At 44.0% G+C, this 16,801-nt stretch overlaps 1 protein-coding gene across 4 annotated transcripts in view; it reads right to left on the minus strand.

Moving 5' to 3' along the window:
- Positions 1–412: 412 nt before the first annotated feature.
- The window catches only part of SH2D4A (SH2 domain containing 4A), a 59,136-nt gene continuing 42,747 nt past the window's right edge, over positions 413–16,801 (minus strand). For all 4 annotated transcript variants that reach the window (XM_032837986.1, XM_032837990.1, XM_032837988.1 and 1 more), the window contains 3 exons: positions 15,990–16,120; positions 1,949–2,169; positions 413–1,457 (listed from right to left, as the gene is read on the minus strand). In XM_032837986.1, coding sequence (XP_032693877.1) covers positions 1,365–1,457; positions 1,949–2,169; positions 15,990–16,120 — 445 coding nt within the window. In that variant the 3' untranslated portion in view covers positions 413–1,364. The remainder of the gene's footprint in view (positions 1,458–1,948; positions 2,170–15,989; positions 16,121–16,801) is intronic.

Below are 16,801 nucleotides of genomic sequence, written 5' to 3' on the forward strand. Positions count from 1 at the left end.
AGCCGGTGGGAGCTTACTCTTCTCTCCCCTCTTCCTTTATTCTCAGGAGGGCCGGCTGTGCAGCCACAAACGGTATGTAGCACCCATCAGCTTCTGTAAGGATCCTCTGTGAGTTTCCGAGGGCCGCTGTAACAAATTACCATAAACTCAGTGGCTTAAGACAACAGTCATTTATTCTCTTACAGATCTGGAGGCTCGAGGTCTGAAACCAAGGTGTCAGCAAGGCCACGTGCCCCTCTAAGACTCCAGGGAGGATCCTGGCTTGTGGGGGCGGCCAGCACGCCTTGGCTTTCCCTGGCTCGAAGCCGCATCACCCGTCTCTGCTTCTGTGGTCCCCAGGCCTCCTCGCCCCTGTGGGTCTCTGGCTCCCAATCCCGCTCTCCTCGTTAAGGAGGCCAGATGCTGGAGGAGCTCATCTTCCCTTGATCACATCGGCAAAGACCCTATTCCCAGCTAAGGTCACATTCGCAGGTACCAGGGTTGGGGACTTCAGCCTGTCTTCCCGGGGACACCATCCATCCCAGAACAAGGTGGGCATAGGTGGGAACCTATGGGGGTTAGGTGGCTTCTGAGTCCGGTAGGACCCTTTACAGGTGTCCTGTGCTGGGGCGTGAGCACTGATGGAGAGCACCTCGGGTGTGCGCGGCTTCACGTCGTGGTGCGCTCCCGGACCGAGCCGGAGTACACAAGGCGAGCACGGTCCCGCTCTCCAGAACGAGGAGACTCGAAAACGTGCTCACTCCCCTAGAGTCCGCAGTATTTCCTGACGCGTGAAGCCTCTCCTCCTACAGTTTCAACTCCTCATTCAATTTGCGTCCCCAACTTTTGTGTTTCTATGTCTCTTCCTTACATCCTGGCTCCAACACGCATGATAAATGAAGTGTGTTTGCAGGCCACCCGTGAAGGCTCTTCTGCCAGCTCCCCAAAGCCAACATGGAACTTAATATAAACACAGTCCTGAGACATTTGGAAATGATGCAAAGAGGGAACGTAGAGGTCATAAAACAGTTCACGGGAGGTATTGGTTTTTGAAGTAGGTCTTAATTCCTAAGAGGTTTCAATTTCTCCTTTGTTCATTTTATATACATCATTAAGGTTGTATCCTTCACGTTAGGTAGTTGCTGAAATTGGGGATCGTCTCCCTTTACTTTTGGAGTGAATATGACGCAGAGGTAACCTTCTCTTAACATTAAACTCCAGCATCTGCACAGGAGAGAGATTTCCACGGGGCTCCAAGGACACTTGCCCGTTGGTCAGTGCTGGCTCTGCTGCAGGCTGACTTTGGCCTCACACGCACAGGTCTGAGCAGTGTTAACCCAGAGGAAAGCCCAGCTGGAGGGCGCAGGACACCACGGGGGACGCTGTCACTCGAAGAGCTCCAGGTAATCCGGTGGCTCGCCCTGCTGACCACAGGGGTAGAGGAGGAGCTCCTTCCCCAGGGAGGTTATGGGCTCCACCTGTGAATCAGAAGGCAGAGATCAGGCTGCGCTGTAGTGGGCAGGTTGTTGAGACGGTCGAAATAAGAAGGTCATGCCCTTCCCTGCCTCCTCGGAGCACACAACTTCCTATTTGCCCTTGATTTACATGAAGCTTTATCAGTTTATGGCAATCTTAGAAGAGATTTTCTCATCTGCAAATTGCCATGTACCCTCTTTCCCTCCCAGGCTTGAGTTCTCACTAAGTGTGGCCTCAGATGCGATCAGCGTGTGCACAGGCTTTTAGCATCTCCTCCATTCTCGGCCCCAGTGCATTCTCCCTGAGTATCCGAGGAAGAACTAGGTTCAACGATAAAGGAATTGTAATTAAGAGTCCTGATTATCCGGAAGAATTATCAGACACTAATCCCCCATTACTCGTCTCAATCTCTTTTCTTATAATTGCCTTTCACTGCTAGAGCTGCTGTGGGACAACAATTCATAGAGCAAGTCAAGCCTGTACACCGGGTCACCTTGTGGTAGTCCACCAGCGCGGCCAGGGTGGCGTGCTGCAGCCGGTCCACGCCCAGGAAGCTGTAGGAGTCCGTGGAGGCATCTATGAGGAAATGCTTACAGCCATCCTCGGACAGATAGGACAGGGCGTAGCCTTTGATCCTTTCACTGACGCGGACCAGAAAACTGCCCGGCTCACAAGTACTCAGAAGCTCATTTGCTCTCTTTAATGTCAGGATCCCTGCAGGAAAGAAAAGCAGGTATTTTAGCCAAATCATTTCCAGAACTGTCTTCAGTTAATATAGCTGCATGCATAAAGTTTAGGAAAAAGTAAGAGCAACTTCAGTCCATTTTGGACTTCTTAAGAATATACTATAGTATCACTCATCTCCTGGTATTCGGTAACTGGGCGAGCAGGGCGGCTGACAGTGGCCAATGGGTAACATAAATGAGAGCGTCAAGATTTAGCCTTCGGAATACGTTCCCATCTACGCCCCCCGTTATACCACCGCAGGTGTTAGGCGGCTTCTGAGTCTGGCAGGACCCTTTATAGGTGTCCTGGAAGCATTCCATCTGGAAGGGGACTGGAAGGTGTCTTCCTCGGTTTATTTCTGGGGACTCTGTGGCCTGGAGCATCTTCCTATATGGTCTTAGACAGTGGTTCTCCACCAGGACAACGTCTGGAAATATCTGAGAGACATTTTTGGTTGTCACGGGCAGAGGAGGCGATGGGCTCCCAGAGAGGCCAGGGATGCTGCTAAACATCCGACAGTGCACGGGCAGCTTCAGCTACGAAGAATCCTCCGACCCAAACATCAGTTGTGCTGAGCTGAGGGGCCTGGTCTAGGAGTCAGCAAGTTAGTAACAGAACCGGGAGGGACCCAGGTCTACAAGTCTTTCTACTTGGGTTACTCTCTACTGGGTTATACTCCTAAGTGATGCTTCAGTGGCATTTAAAGGAATAAAAATATGTACACGTATGTATATATGGACATACATGTGCTCATATATTTATGTCTTCATATGTTTGTCTTCAAATATATTCAAGATGAAACTCTTCATTTACATGAAGTTTTGTGTGTGTGTGTGTGTGTGTGTGTATACACACTTTAGAAGCCTCATGAATTCACACTAATTCAGACCAGCCTTTCCTCCCAACTAGTCCAAACTCATGAGGTTTCACTCCTATTCCCAATTTCCCTTCTTAGTCCTGTTGCAGTTCATCAGATGAATCAGTGACATGGTGAGACCTGCAGAGAGTGCGCAAACACATCTCGGAGAGATGGTGAAGTCATTCACTTAATCAGCAGGTTCGGATCTGGGAGGAGGAGCAGAATTCTCCCTGTGATCCCTTTCACCACGGCAGATAGAAGCTCTTACTTCTGTTTCAGGGTTAGCTCCATACTGATACTCTGTATCTTAGTAAAAGAACCTCATGGTGAAAAGGCAATGGATGGACCATTATAGCCCTTTAGTCTTGTCATTAGTAAAGTTAATTGAGAATTGAACCCTAATTATCCAGAGTATGACATCAGATGAAAGCATCGCTGCTTTCTGGGGCACCTGGGTAATGTAGTCAGTTGAGCATCTGATTCTTGATCTCGGCTCAGGTCAGGATTTCAGGATCACGAGATCAAGCCCCACATTGGGCTCTGTGTTTAGTGTGGAGTTTGCTTAAGATTCTCTCTCCCTCTCCCCTTTCCCCCTGCTCTCATACCTGCTCTCCCTCTCTCTCAATACATTTTTTTTTTAAATCTTTATTTTCTTTTTTCTAAGTAGACCTTTAATAAAGAGGGGATTACAAAAAATCACCCGATCTCTCCTAGCCAAGACCTACCAACCAGCTCCTCTGCCTTCTCTTCTCCCATGTACATTTCAAGAGGCCCCAGGGCTGGCACCTCAAACCCAACTCTGTGTAGCTCAATTCCAGTGAAACACAGGGATGAGAACTGGGGGTGTTGCACAGATAGGGAATGTCCCTGAAACAAAAGAGCCATGGCCTCTCTCCTAGGGCCTCCAGGTCTACCGATCCAAGCCCAGCAAGGTTACCATGATGCTCATGCATTATCTCCATCACCACCTGCTACCTTTCTGCCCTTTCCCTGATGAGACTTGAGCCAGTGGAAACTGCAGGCACCACTGACAGTGAGTGAGCCTCGTGGGTCAGCTGCTGTACCGTCCACTTCAGGTGCTCAAATGATGCCCATCTAAGATCCAACAGATACAGACCGCTGCTTCTGTTGGCCCGTTTTACCTTTCCAATCACACCTGACCCTATTGATAAGTGACAGATGACAACCATAATCTGAAGAAAGGCAACAGGCGAGCAGCCTACCTAGGGACCAAACGTGACTGAAGTTTCAAGACTCTGTATTTGTCTATAAAGACAGGGATATTTTTCACTGACACTGAAAACTGCCCTTCAGAGGTGAGTGAAGGAGAAGCAGCATTCTGGAAGAAAGATTTCTCTCTTCTTCCAGACTTACCGACAGCCTAACTCTGAAATTCCAGGTTACTTCAACAGATGGGGTAGATGTTATAACCTTAGCATGTTATCCAGATGGATTTAGATTCCTAAAACGAAAGCTATTCTGGAAAATTATAACCGAACCTGGGTTGTTAGGTTAAATTCTTCCTAAAATCAGATCAGACAGTAGCTGTAAATCAAACTTCCCGAAAGCATCTCAAACTGTAATTATTACCCATTCCACAAAGATCTGGGCACTGCGTAATTTCCAGAGACACCAGAACACAATAAAATGATTTTGTGGCAAATCGTAAGTCCTAATGGAGGCTCGAATACTGTGGTTCTGAGGTTCAGAGGTGAAGTGCTGTGGAGACCACGCTTCGCTCTTTCTGCTTTACAACAGGATTCTCATTCCTGAAGAGAACGCCGTCTGGCTCATCTGATACTTGTCCACGCACAATCGCGATTCCACGGAAGGCAGGGAGGCTATGATTGCTGCCAAGCAGGGAGCTTTGTCCGCCTGCGAAGAGAGTTCTCGACCGCAAAGCCAAAATCCAGTGTCAAATACTAATGGCTGCGGACTTGAGCAGTCTCCTTAGCCAGGTGCGTGACTCTAAGAATTCTGAAGCAGTGGCCTTCATCCACCCCCTAAAGGCAGTGACGCCTCCAGGCAACTTCCCTCTGACCAGCTCTCTTCAAGCATATTCTAAGAACCAAGCCTCTGTGAGTTCACAGGAGGATTTCCGTGCCAGCGATGAAGGGTAAATAAAAAGTTTCCTTTGACTTCATTTCATTTCAATTACTTTGAAAAGACAGATCTTCCCCCAGCACTGCTCCGTTTGAATCTGGGCAGGGGGTGCCAGAACCACCCCAGTCCAGAAGAAAGCAGATGTCGCTGCACGAGGTCTTACCGGGCAGCTTCTGACTCTTGAAGAGCCTGGACAGAGCTGCCTACCACCCCTGAGAGCCTGAGCACCCAGCCTGGAGGTTCCCAACAGCAGGAGCTGGGAGGGAGCAGACAAAAATGTCCCATTCCTTTCTCTGTGTGATGCCAGGGCACACTTGAGGACTGTGCTATTCAACACATTTCTGTGGCAATGCAATGCCTGCGCTGGCCCTGCGGTACTGAGGACCTGAAATGTAGCTAGTATGATAGAGGGACTCAACCCCTAATTTTATTTAATTTTAATTAATTTTGGTGTAAAGAGCCACATATGTGGCGTGGCTGCCGTGTTGGACAGCAGAGCTTTAAACCCCACTGCAGTGAAGGGAGAGCTGCATGATAGGCTTTATGTTTTCCACAAAAGAGGGTGTATAGATCCCAAGAGACTTGAAATAACTCAGAAACCCTACCATGGCCCTTGTTGGAGATCCACCTGGCAGCAACCACCTTACAGAAGGAGGACAGGTCAGTGGGATGCCCTTCTCCACAGCCTCCTTCTGGAAAATGCCTACACATTCTGTAAGATGCAACTTAATAGCATGAAGCTTTCTGACTTCTTCCTGAGCAGTAAGTCAAGGTTCCTCTGCACCTGCTGAGCACCTGTTCCCACCTCCACCTGAGACTCCCCTGGTCTATCCAGGGTCCCCCCCGGTTCTCCCTCCCTCCTACCATGTACTATCCACAGCTCCATTGGAGTACTCACAGCATATTCTACTGTCTCTCCCTGTCCCACATCCTTGTGATCTCCTAGAGGCCAACCACCACATCTTATTTTCACACTCTCAGCACCTACCACTTACAAGATGCCCAAGAAAAGGTCTAATGAGTAATTCTGTCTTATAATCAGACCAGAAACTTTCTTCTCTGGGATGCTTCTATGCAGCCATTGCCTTGAGTCTGATCACTTATGGACAGGGACAAGGGATGCATTTCAGGTTTTTCTGAAGCACTACTAACTTTGTTCATACATATGTAGGGCCTGTGTCCAAAGTCTGGAAAATGTGTTTAAAAACCGAATGGAAGGTAACAAATAATAGTAGCATACAGAGTCCTTCACGTCTGCCTGGCACTCCTCAAATGGCACCTTAATCCTCAAAGCAGCCTGACAAACAGGCACTGTTCTTCTCTCAAATCTCAGATGAGCAAAACCTGCATCAGAGAGAGTTCCTAATGTGCTGCAGGTCATGTGGTTAGGCCAGGGGACGCACTGGTCTTGCACCCGGGCAGTCTGACTGCAGAGTTCAGGCTCTCACCCAACTAGAATATTCCCCTGAGCTAGCAGTTCACATCGCTCAACGTGCCTTCTTTCACTTAATTCCCAAACAACTCAAAACAAACAGAACTGGTATTATTACCATCACCATACAAATGGGAAAACGGAAGGAGAACAGGTATATGCCCAGGGTTATAGGATTAGTTAGTGATGGTTTCAGTTCTCTTGTCTCTCACTCAAGTATTTTGCTTTTTAACCCCCACCCGAGCTCATGAAATTTTCCTGAAATTGGCTGAAAATAAATTATGAATATTTATTTCACAAAGAGGTATTCATTTCTAAGCTGGACAACATAGAGTTGGGGGGCCTTGGGGGAGAAAGAGAATTCCCAAACATACTCCCAGTTGAGTGTAGAGCCTGATGTAGGGCTCAATTCTAGGACCCCAAGATCATGACATGAGCTGAGATCATGACCTGAGATGAAAACAAGAGTTGGATGCTCGACCAACTGAGCCACCCAGGTGCCCCTGACCCAAGCAACGTAAAGAAGATGCATTTGTCGTGAAGACTTACGTACAGTCACTTGGATGTAGAATTGAGGCATTAGTGACCTCTGCCACCTTCCCTAAGCTCAGGATTCCTGTTGCCAGGGACTGAAAAGCCCCAGAACATGGCAGGCTTCAGCATTCCCCTTGACCCACGTCGGGTCTGCTGAGAGCTGCCTCGGGGGTACCCTTCCAGAGCTCTGCCAAGAAGCTCTCATTCCTTCTTTTGTCACCTGTCCTGATTCTCTGTGTCTTGGGCGGCCCAGAATACCCAGCAGGGAGGAGATGGCACAAAGATAACTTTCATGAAGGAACTCATCTCTGCTGTTAAGGTGACCTCAAAGTCCCACACTGCAAAGTGCCTAGATTAGGGGTGACTAAAAGAAAAAACTGAGTTTTAGAAGAACTTCCCAAGTAGCAACCGTGCCAAATGCAAACTGCACACGTTATCCACAGGAGGTCTTCATCCTGCACGAGAGCTCTATATTTTCCCACTGTAGCGCCCTTCTAATTTATGCTTTCTTTAACCTGGTCAGTATTTAAAGGAAGTACTTTTGAAGGGGCTCTGGGACCGGCCCTAGATCCTCTATCTAGAGGGAGATACACTGTGATACCAAGCTCTCACCCTTCAGGTCTCGGGCCCCTTGGGATAAGGAAGACTAGGGCTCTCAAAATATTATTCTGAATGTTTCCATAATAATTCAAGAATTAAAATCACATCATTTGTTCTTTTTTCATTACCATAATGGCTTATACTGATTAATTAGGGCTTCCTTTGTGTCACATTCAGTGCTAAGTACTTCACATATAGTAACTCGTGAATCTTTCAAATGATTCTGTGAGAGAGGTAATGTCGGTGTCTGCATTATGCAGATGAGAGAAGTTCAGAACTCATGTGACCTGCCTAAGGCCACACAGCTTGTTGGTGGAGGCTGGGATTTGGCCCCAGAGACGTGCTCTTAACCACTACACTCTACTGCCTCCTTTGCCAACATAAAGGAGTGTCCAAATTTTTTTTTTTTTTTAAAGATTTTATTTATTTATTTGACAGACAGAGATCACAAGCAGGCAGAGAGGCAGGCAGAGAGAGAGAGGGAAGCAGGCTCCCCGCCGAGCAGAGAGCCTGATGCGGGGCTCGATCCCAGGACCCTGAGATCATGACCTGAGCCGAAGGCAGAGGCTTTAACCCACTGAGCCACCCAGGCTGCCCCAAGGAGTGTCCAAATTTTATAATCAGACCATGCAAGGACAAAGAAAACTCTGGTGATGAAAGCACTGATTAAAAGTTCTTCTCTAAATATCAAAATCCCTCTTTCCATAAAAAATCTGAAGTTGAACCCCCAAAGCAGGTCACTCTCTTTTGTCCCTCACCCACCCAGGCTTCCCTTCCCTTGCCTGCAAGGTCCTTTTAGGTCTCTCCAAGAACACAGCATAAACTACAAGACTCGAGCCCAGGGCACCAGTAATGGCAATCATGGGGCTCCCAGGCACATGTGGGCCATGACACTCAGTGACTGGCAGCATTAGGGGGAAGACTCAAGTGCATCCACTGAAAAACTCAAGTAAGCAAGGCCTTTGGGGTTAATGGACTATTCCCAACATTAGTGGAAATACATACATTTTTGCAGCCAGTTTGCTGCACTGGGTAGTTTATTGGAAAAGTCAGTCTTCCCAAAACCCCCCACAATAATGCACAGTATGTGCTGAAGAAAAGCTAGCTCTTTTCAAGATTGAACAGATGGACATAGCTTTACCCTCTTCATGTTTCCTCTTCAGTTACTCTGGCCATCTGAACTAATACTAGGCAGTCAGATGGGAGAACTCCAGAGAATAATTCAAAGTGCTTTGATGCTTAGTATCAGTGAAGGCTTCATGCCAAAATGCAGGTGAAGTCCCAGGGCTTGGGGCTAATGCTGGGCTGGTCCCTCTTCAGGGTGGGACAGTGACTGCCAGGGGAGGCACTTGTGGTGGTCCTTCCCTGCCACATGCAAATATGACAGATTCTTGCTGCTGGCCACAGCCTACCCCACTCCACCAACTATATGAATCATATATGTCAATGAGACAGGATGTGCTTAGTAAAGATGGAAGCTTGAAAGTCTCTCTGGGAGAGGTGGGCAGAAGTCTGATGGCCCCACAATGAAGAAATCACTGCTTCTCAGCAAAATAGTTGAAGGGCACATTGTCACTTATGAGTGCTGATTCCAGGTTCATTAAGGTTTTAGCCTGAAAGAAATCTTGGGCGGTCTCCGTGAGACTGTCTGTGGGATCCCTCCCATTGTGGGCACTCAGCCTCAGGGACTGCAGGGCAGGTGCTGTGGGCTGGCACACACCTGAGGAGTGGGACGCAGGACTCTACCTGGATGCTCGGCTCTGGCGACCTGGAGTCCCAGGGAGCAGCTGCAGTCAGAGAAACAGATGGGACTTGCTCTCCAAGCAGAAGGGAACTTTGGAGGCATGTGTCAAAAATGGAAGCAATCAAAATAGCTGTAGTGTGAATTGTATTGAAATCCCACAGATGTGAAAGGGATTTGCTTTTTAAGTAGCTTAAAATATTGGGACTAAAGCATTGAGAGGCAGGTTCAATTATAAAGCGTGACAGCAAAAGACATCTATCCACAAGAAACCGATCAGGATGGAAACATCTCACCAGCAGGCTAATTATATCCATATTTGAATAAGGACGTGTGTGTTGCATTCCAGAGGCATAATGATCAGCTCTTGATGCATAAGCAAATATATGAATTCTCTAACAGAAGCAGTCAGAAAATTCCTAAATCAGAAATTTGTTTATACACTTATTGTTAGCCTTCCCCCACCTTCCTACTCCCAGTCCCTGCTGAATTCTGAGCTCCTGAACACTGTCACATATTAACAGGAGACGGGATATGCCAATGGAGAGAATGAAGAGAGGAGTCTGGGAGTTTCTGAACAGACTTTCAAACTTCAGTTTTATTTATTTGTTGACCCTCTCCTTGAAGAGGAGTTAGTCAGTGAGTATAGCTAATTATATATCTACACACTTTGGATACTCAGAATCAGGAACCAGAATAAATAAAATGACTTTGCAGGATGTTATATTTACCCAGGAGGGCTCTCCAACACTAATCTCCAACTTTATAAACATTCTAGACCATAGTGTGTGTCTTAAAGACTGCTATAATGTGGTGACCAGATGCAAGAAGAAAATGAATAAAAGCAAGGACTGTATTTCAGGGTCAAGACAGTCCAACAGGATGAGAGGAGGGTGATAAAGAGGAAACAAAACCAAACAGAGCTGATTACAGTATTCAGAAGATTTTAAATCTAGAAAATAAAACCTTATTTTAGCAAATCTAGGAGTCATTCCCATCTTGCCACACCTTTCCTCCCAACCCCACGCTCAACCTCAACTGGCAATATTCTGCTCAACTTTTCCAAGCAACTTTACTCCCTGTTTTGCCAGTTTTCCTTCTGTCCTTCCAAATTCCTGTTGCCTTCTGGGGTGACCTCCTGGGTTCTGGGATTTTTAAGGACAGACCCTAAATAAATACTTATCAAATAGCATAGGACAGGTTAGTAGTAATTAAGATCTATTTTACTGAAATCCTGCTTATCCCTCATATATGATGCTGTTACAGCAATATTTTGTGGCAAGATTAGGATTATAATGAAGAGAAAGGCAGAGAGAACAGGAATGGCACATTCACTTTTAAGTTCTTCAGTTCTGGTTAGCCATGATAACAGAAACACTATGTGTCAGGCACTGTTCTAAGTATGTTATATATATTAGATGATACACTTTAAAAAAAAACTACTCTCCAGTGTAGATATTACTAAGCCCATTTTAAAGAGGAGAAGAACATAACTCAAACCTAGGTGATCTGGTCTTGGAGTCTTGTGCCAAGCCTGCACTATACAGTTGACCCTCAAACAACTACAGGTTTGAACTGCATACATCCACTTATATATGGATTTTTTTCGATAAATGTGGTACTATAAATGTATTTTCTCTCTTATGACTTTCTTAATAATGCTTTCTTTTCTCTATTAAAAGATTACAGTACATAATAGATATAACATACAAGATATGCGTTAATCAACTGTTCATATGATCAGTAAGTCTTTGGTCAACAGTAGTCAGTTCATAGCTAAGTTTCTGGGAAGTCCAGATTTATCTGTGGATTTTCAACTGTACAAGGGGCTGGCACCCCAACCCCTGCATTGTTCAAGGGCCAACTGCACTATCTTTCCATGCTAAGAGCTAAGAAAACTCTGTGCTTCTTGGACTTCACATTTTTTAAAACTCAGCTTGAGATATAATTTATATACAATAAAATTCACCAATTTTAAGTATGCAAATGATTGATTTTGACAAATGTATATTTGTCAAATGTTAGGTAACCATTACCACAAAATATATAGATTCCATTTCTATTACTCTAAACTCTTGCAGCCTTGGGACATTGTATGGGGATGGGGCAAAACTTATGCTGAATGAAGTTTCCTTGACACTTTTACTTCACCACTGACTGTGAGATTTAGTGAACTCATTCATGTATTGGAGAAACAAATCTCTGTGGTATTACTGTTGACTGATTTAAATTTCCAACTTATATAAAAAGCATGGGTGTTCCCACTTTTATTAGTGCTCAGATATGCTGTGACTTAGAAGTTAAGTAGATCTGGCTCTGAAAATTGCCACTGATGGTAGAAGCCTGAAAAGAACGTCTTAGTTCCTAGGTTCTTACTCTATAAAGTGGGAATAAAATTTACTTTCTTTAAAGTGCTCAGTGTAATGCTTGGAACATATTAGACTCTCAAAAAATTACAGCTCCAACAGAATATAATCTGTATCTTATAACATACTGCATCACAGGTAAAACAAACGAGCCAAAGAAAAATCTAGATGATATAATGGGAGAAAACTCAAGCTGCAGAAAAATACCTATAACATGATACCATGTAAAGACATTGTGTAAACACAATATTGCATGTTTTGTAGAAGCATATATATGTGTATAAATATGTTTATATATGTAAATATATGTTTTGTATATATAATATCTATCTATATATATCTTAATATAGTTTATAAAAATGCATGCACATATACATATATAATGAAAGTATAAAAATACGGATGAAAAGGATAACTTCAAAGAGTGATTTGCCTATGGGAGAGAAGTAAATAAATAGAGTCAGTAAGGGAGTAAAAGAGAGGGCCTTAATTCTCTCAGGCTTTATTTCTTAATAAGAGAAACAGATATGAGGTAAATATGGCTTCTAACATTCATTGTAGCCTAGAAAGTAGATACAACATTTATTACATCATTGGTGTTACTTATAGTTTTGTTTGTTCGAAATATTTACTAATAAAAAAAAAGTAATTTTTGAATGAGGGAAGGGAGAAAAATACTCCGTAATATGGGTGGGCTGCATCCAATCAGTTGAAGGCATCAAAAGAGCAAAGACCTTCCCTGAGCAAGAAGGGATTCTGCCAGTGGACTTTGGACTTAAGCTGCCAGTCTTCCCTGAGTCTCCAGCCTGTTAGTCTACCCAGCGGATTTGGGGGGCCCATCAAGCCTCCAATCAGGTGAGCCAGCTCCTTAAGACGTTGTCCTTAGAGGGATCTTCAGGAAGAACAACTGCAAAGGCCCTAAGAAAGGGGTGAGTTTGGTGTGTCAGGGACGGACGGGAAACATGTGGTGGAAAGTCATGATCAAGGCAGGGTTCTGTGAGGAACATGGTTTGAGATGGAGCTGGAGTGATATTCAGATCAAGCGTGAAAGTTGAGACCCCATGGCCTCTGTGGGAAAAGCTAGAAGAGCAGGAGCAGAAGTGGGGAGACTACATATCTACATGTGCTTGAGATCATCAAAAGATGCTCACAAAGTAGAGTTCAGTACTGCATTTCCGGATCTCTCTTGCACTTGGGATTTTCCAAGTTCTTACATCTAGGAGATCAGAGGCAATACCCTACTTTACTGCCCATGGCCAGTTATCTGCCTCATCATGACGCTGAGTGGGAAAGGAAACCTGAGACAAAGATGTGGGGCCTCTGCTCCTCTTTGCCATCGCACTGAGTATTAATGCTTCCTGGGGTCTTGTCCTTGGCCTTCTCTTACCTTTCTTCTCAATTCACTCCTGGAAAATGTCATCTCCCCTCCCCTGCTTTTCATTGTGTGCTGAGGACTCCGATCCATTATCGTTAGCACTGATCTGTTAATCCAATTACCAAATGGATATTTTCACATGACTGCCCCAAAGACATTTCAAGCTCATCATATCCCAAATAAATTCATTTTCACCCCTCTTTTTTAATCCTGGTAATCTCCAGATCCTCCTGTATTCCTTCTCCCAACTGAGAGCATGAGTTTCCACGCAGCTCCACAAGCCAGAGATCCACTGGTCTTCATTTCCCTGCCCTCTCCTACCCACTTCCATCCTGTCTAAAGCTAACAAAAAGGAAAGGGTGGAAGTGTGAACTTCTATGGGGAAAAATTAGCTGACCAAAACAGTAATATAAGAAAGGCATAGAGCGTATGATAACAAAAGGAAGATGGTAAACCAGTAGAGGAGAGCTACCATCCCATTATTTCACACAGGGCTCATGATCAATAAACAATTATATTTTAAAAGTATAAGATATGATCCACCTTCTCTTTATCATAGAAATATGAAATTTTTTCTTCTTAAAACAGAAGAAAATAGCTTACATTGAGGACATGACTGTGTATATATTTCATTATATTTTATATTATTTATTTTGCTTATGACTATGATAAATATCTATATAAGTGAAATTAAATGCATAACAATACCAACTAATAAGTTATTTATACAAAACTCAAAAACTTTTTCTTTTAACCAAAGCTCCAACTGGATTTTTAGTCCCACTTTATCTTCCTAGCTTTTAGCAACTGTTTCAAGTGGAATTGCCTGTTAAAGTACCACGATTTTTAAACATTAACCAATACTTTCAATTTTTTTTTCTTTTTTTTTTTTTTAAGATTTTTATTTATTTGACAGACAGATCACAAGTAGGCAGAGAGGCATGCAGAGAGAGAGAGGGGAGGAAGCAGGCTTCCCACTGAGCAGTACTTTCAATTTCTTATTTCCTGTTATTAAAATGAACTACCACCCTTGTAATCAGGAATGACACCATCTGCCCAATGACACAGAAACTATAAAGTACTGATTTCGTCAGTGCTTATCTTAAAAAGAAAAAAAAGGCAACATGAAACATTCATCTTTTGATACTGATGTCACTATTTCTTCCAATATCTTCTGAACAGAATGGAAAGGAAGTAGGCTTATGACCCAGTCCTAAGAGGGAGAGGAGCTCCTCAGGGAATAGACAATTACTAAAGCCTGAATCACCAAAGAATATGTATTTTCTAAGGAAAGCTAGATGGTTCCATAATGGTCTGACTGTGAAAGCAGCCCTTTAGCAGAAGGCCTACAAAAAATAATTAATTAATTAATTAATATTTTTTATTTTTAAAAAATTTTTAAAAGATTTTATTTATTTGATAGCGATCACAAGTAGGCAGAGAGGCAGGCAGAGAGAGAGGGAGAAGCAGACTTCCTGCTGAGCAGAGAGCCCGATGTGGGGCTCAATCCCAGGACCCTGGGATCATGACCTGAGCCAAAGGCAGAGGCTTTAACCCACTGAGCCACCCAGGCACCCCTAATTTTTTTCTTTTTAGAAGTTCACCATGTTATTTGTTTGGGACCCTATTTTTGTGGATATATTTGTGTATGACATGTTACTAATTAAAAGAGAGAAGCCTTCGGGGCACCTGGGTGGCTCAGTTGGTTAAGCATCTGCCTTCAGCTCTGGTCATGATCCCAGGGCCCTGGGATTCAGACTGGCCTTGAGCCTTGCACTGAGCCTTGCACTGGGCTCTCTGCTCAGCAGGGAGTCTGCTCCTCCCTCTGCCCCTCCCCCCTGCTCGTGCTCGTGCACGCGCTCTCTCTCTCTCTCTTAAATGAAATCTTTAAAAAAATTTTAAAAATAAAAAAGACTTCAACATGTTTCAAACCGAGGTTTTGTCCTTTAGGATAAGCGTGCTCTGTGAGAGAACCTTATTTTTTTAAGCACTTCTGTTGTACATAGAGCCAATTAATCCAGGTCCACCACTGACCCTAAAGAAGCCAACTGAGGCAAGAAACCACTTCTTTTCCTGAAGTCCAAGAAACGGAGAGGAGAGTGAAATATGGGCTGGCTAGACAGAGGCTTGAATTAATCAAGTTTCTAGGGTCAAGAAATGGTTTATTAGGTAATATCTGCTTTGGTCTAACAAACCCACCTGGCAGCTTCAACTACTTAATGGAAACACAGATCAAAGTAACAGAATTTTCAGGTTAAAGATCATAAAGTTCAACTCCTTCATTAAATAGGTGAGGAAAATGAGGCTCAGATAACTTGACTTGTTACAGAGAAAGATGGTTTGCTCAGTCACTCAGCTGTTAATGGAGAGCTGACCATCTGGCTGCTACACCAGTGCCCTGCCCACCACACCCAAGGGCATACTGGACTCTCCCCACTGTGCACGGTGGATGAAAGGCATTGCCATTTGAAGGAAATCACAGTCAAATGCCCTGTGGTAGGCGAGCAGGAGCCATCGCTTTCCCCACCCACCCAGCGGTGTTTTATTTGTGGTGACAAATGAACACGCACAGCACCTGCAGAGACCCCAACTGCTGACTGTTTTCTAAATCTGTCATGAGCTTGCAACTCACCGAGAAACCTTTGAAAAACTGCTGTGTGAAAATAATTTCAAAGACTCTTCTTGGACAGCACAAATAAAAGGAAGCCTTTATTCTTTCTGCCCTCCTGGTGGATTAACAGATGAACACAGCCTCATCTGTCGTCCGATGAGGCTGTCGAGGGCAGCTGTGTACTCACCATGGAACCAGGGAGCTATGGTGTCTGAGGTTGTCTGGTAGCCTGCTCGCAGTGGTAGCTGCTCCTCTTTAAACCACCGAATGATGTCCTCCTGGGCAGAGTTGGACGCTGTCCTCGTCACTCCCTGGTTTCTGAGATTTAGAGAATAGTTCTTCAAGTTAGATTTAACTAACTTGAAAACAATGCCTTCGAAAATCATATATATCCTGTATATATAAATCATGTATAAAGGCAGAGAGAATTATATATATTTGGAGATCTAATTACATGGGCTGAGCTAATGGGAAGTTGGACCCCTAATTACTGCCATTATATACCTAACTCCTCAAGGGTTAGTCAAAAAAATAGGAAGGAACATAAATCTGTCACTTGTCCTTCCAGTCCTATAGGGCTAGTCATGGATATGAGCTACTCCTGTGTTAATACAAAGATTTTAATTCATTTTTAATATGAACAAAAGCTCCATTAACTTCCAATTAAAATTTGAGAAAATAAGCATTAAAAAGTGAAATACACCCCCAACACTATTTTACTTGCATGTTTTTGCAAACAAAACAAATGCAATAAAAATAAAAAATCTCTTTCCTAACATTTTCAGTATTAAATTTTCTCTTCTTTTTGTTTCCAACATCCCTGACTTGCTTTCTTCTCTCCCATACTTTGAAGAGGTTTGGTTCTGCTAAAGACAGTCTCAGAAATATGAAGTCAAAGAAAGAAGAGTGTTTGAAGATTGATAAGAAAAAGATACAAGCAGTAGAATAATTTTAAAATACATTCAGTCACAGAACTAAAGTTTTGGGATGTAAGTTGAT

This window comes from Lontra canadensis, unplaced genomic scaffold (assembly GCF_010015895.1).
Source record: "Lontra canadensis isolate GAN:19392208 unplaced genomic scaffold, GSC_riverotter_1.0 scaffold101, whole genome shotgun sequence".
NCBI lineage: Eukaryota > Metazoa > Chordata > Mammalia > Carnivora > Mustelidae > Lontra > Lontra canadensis.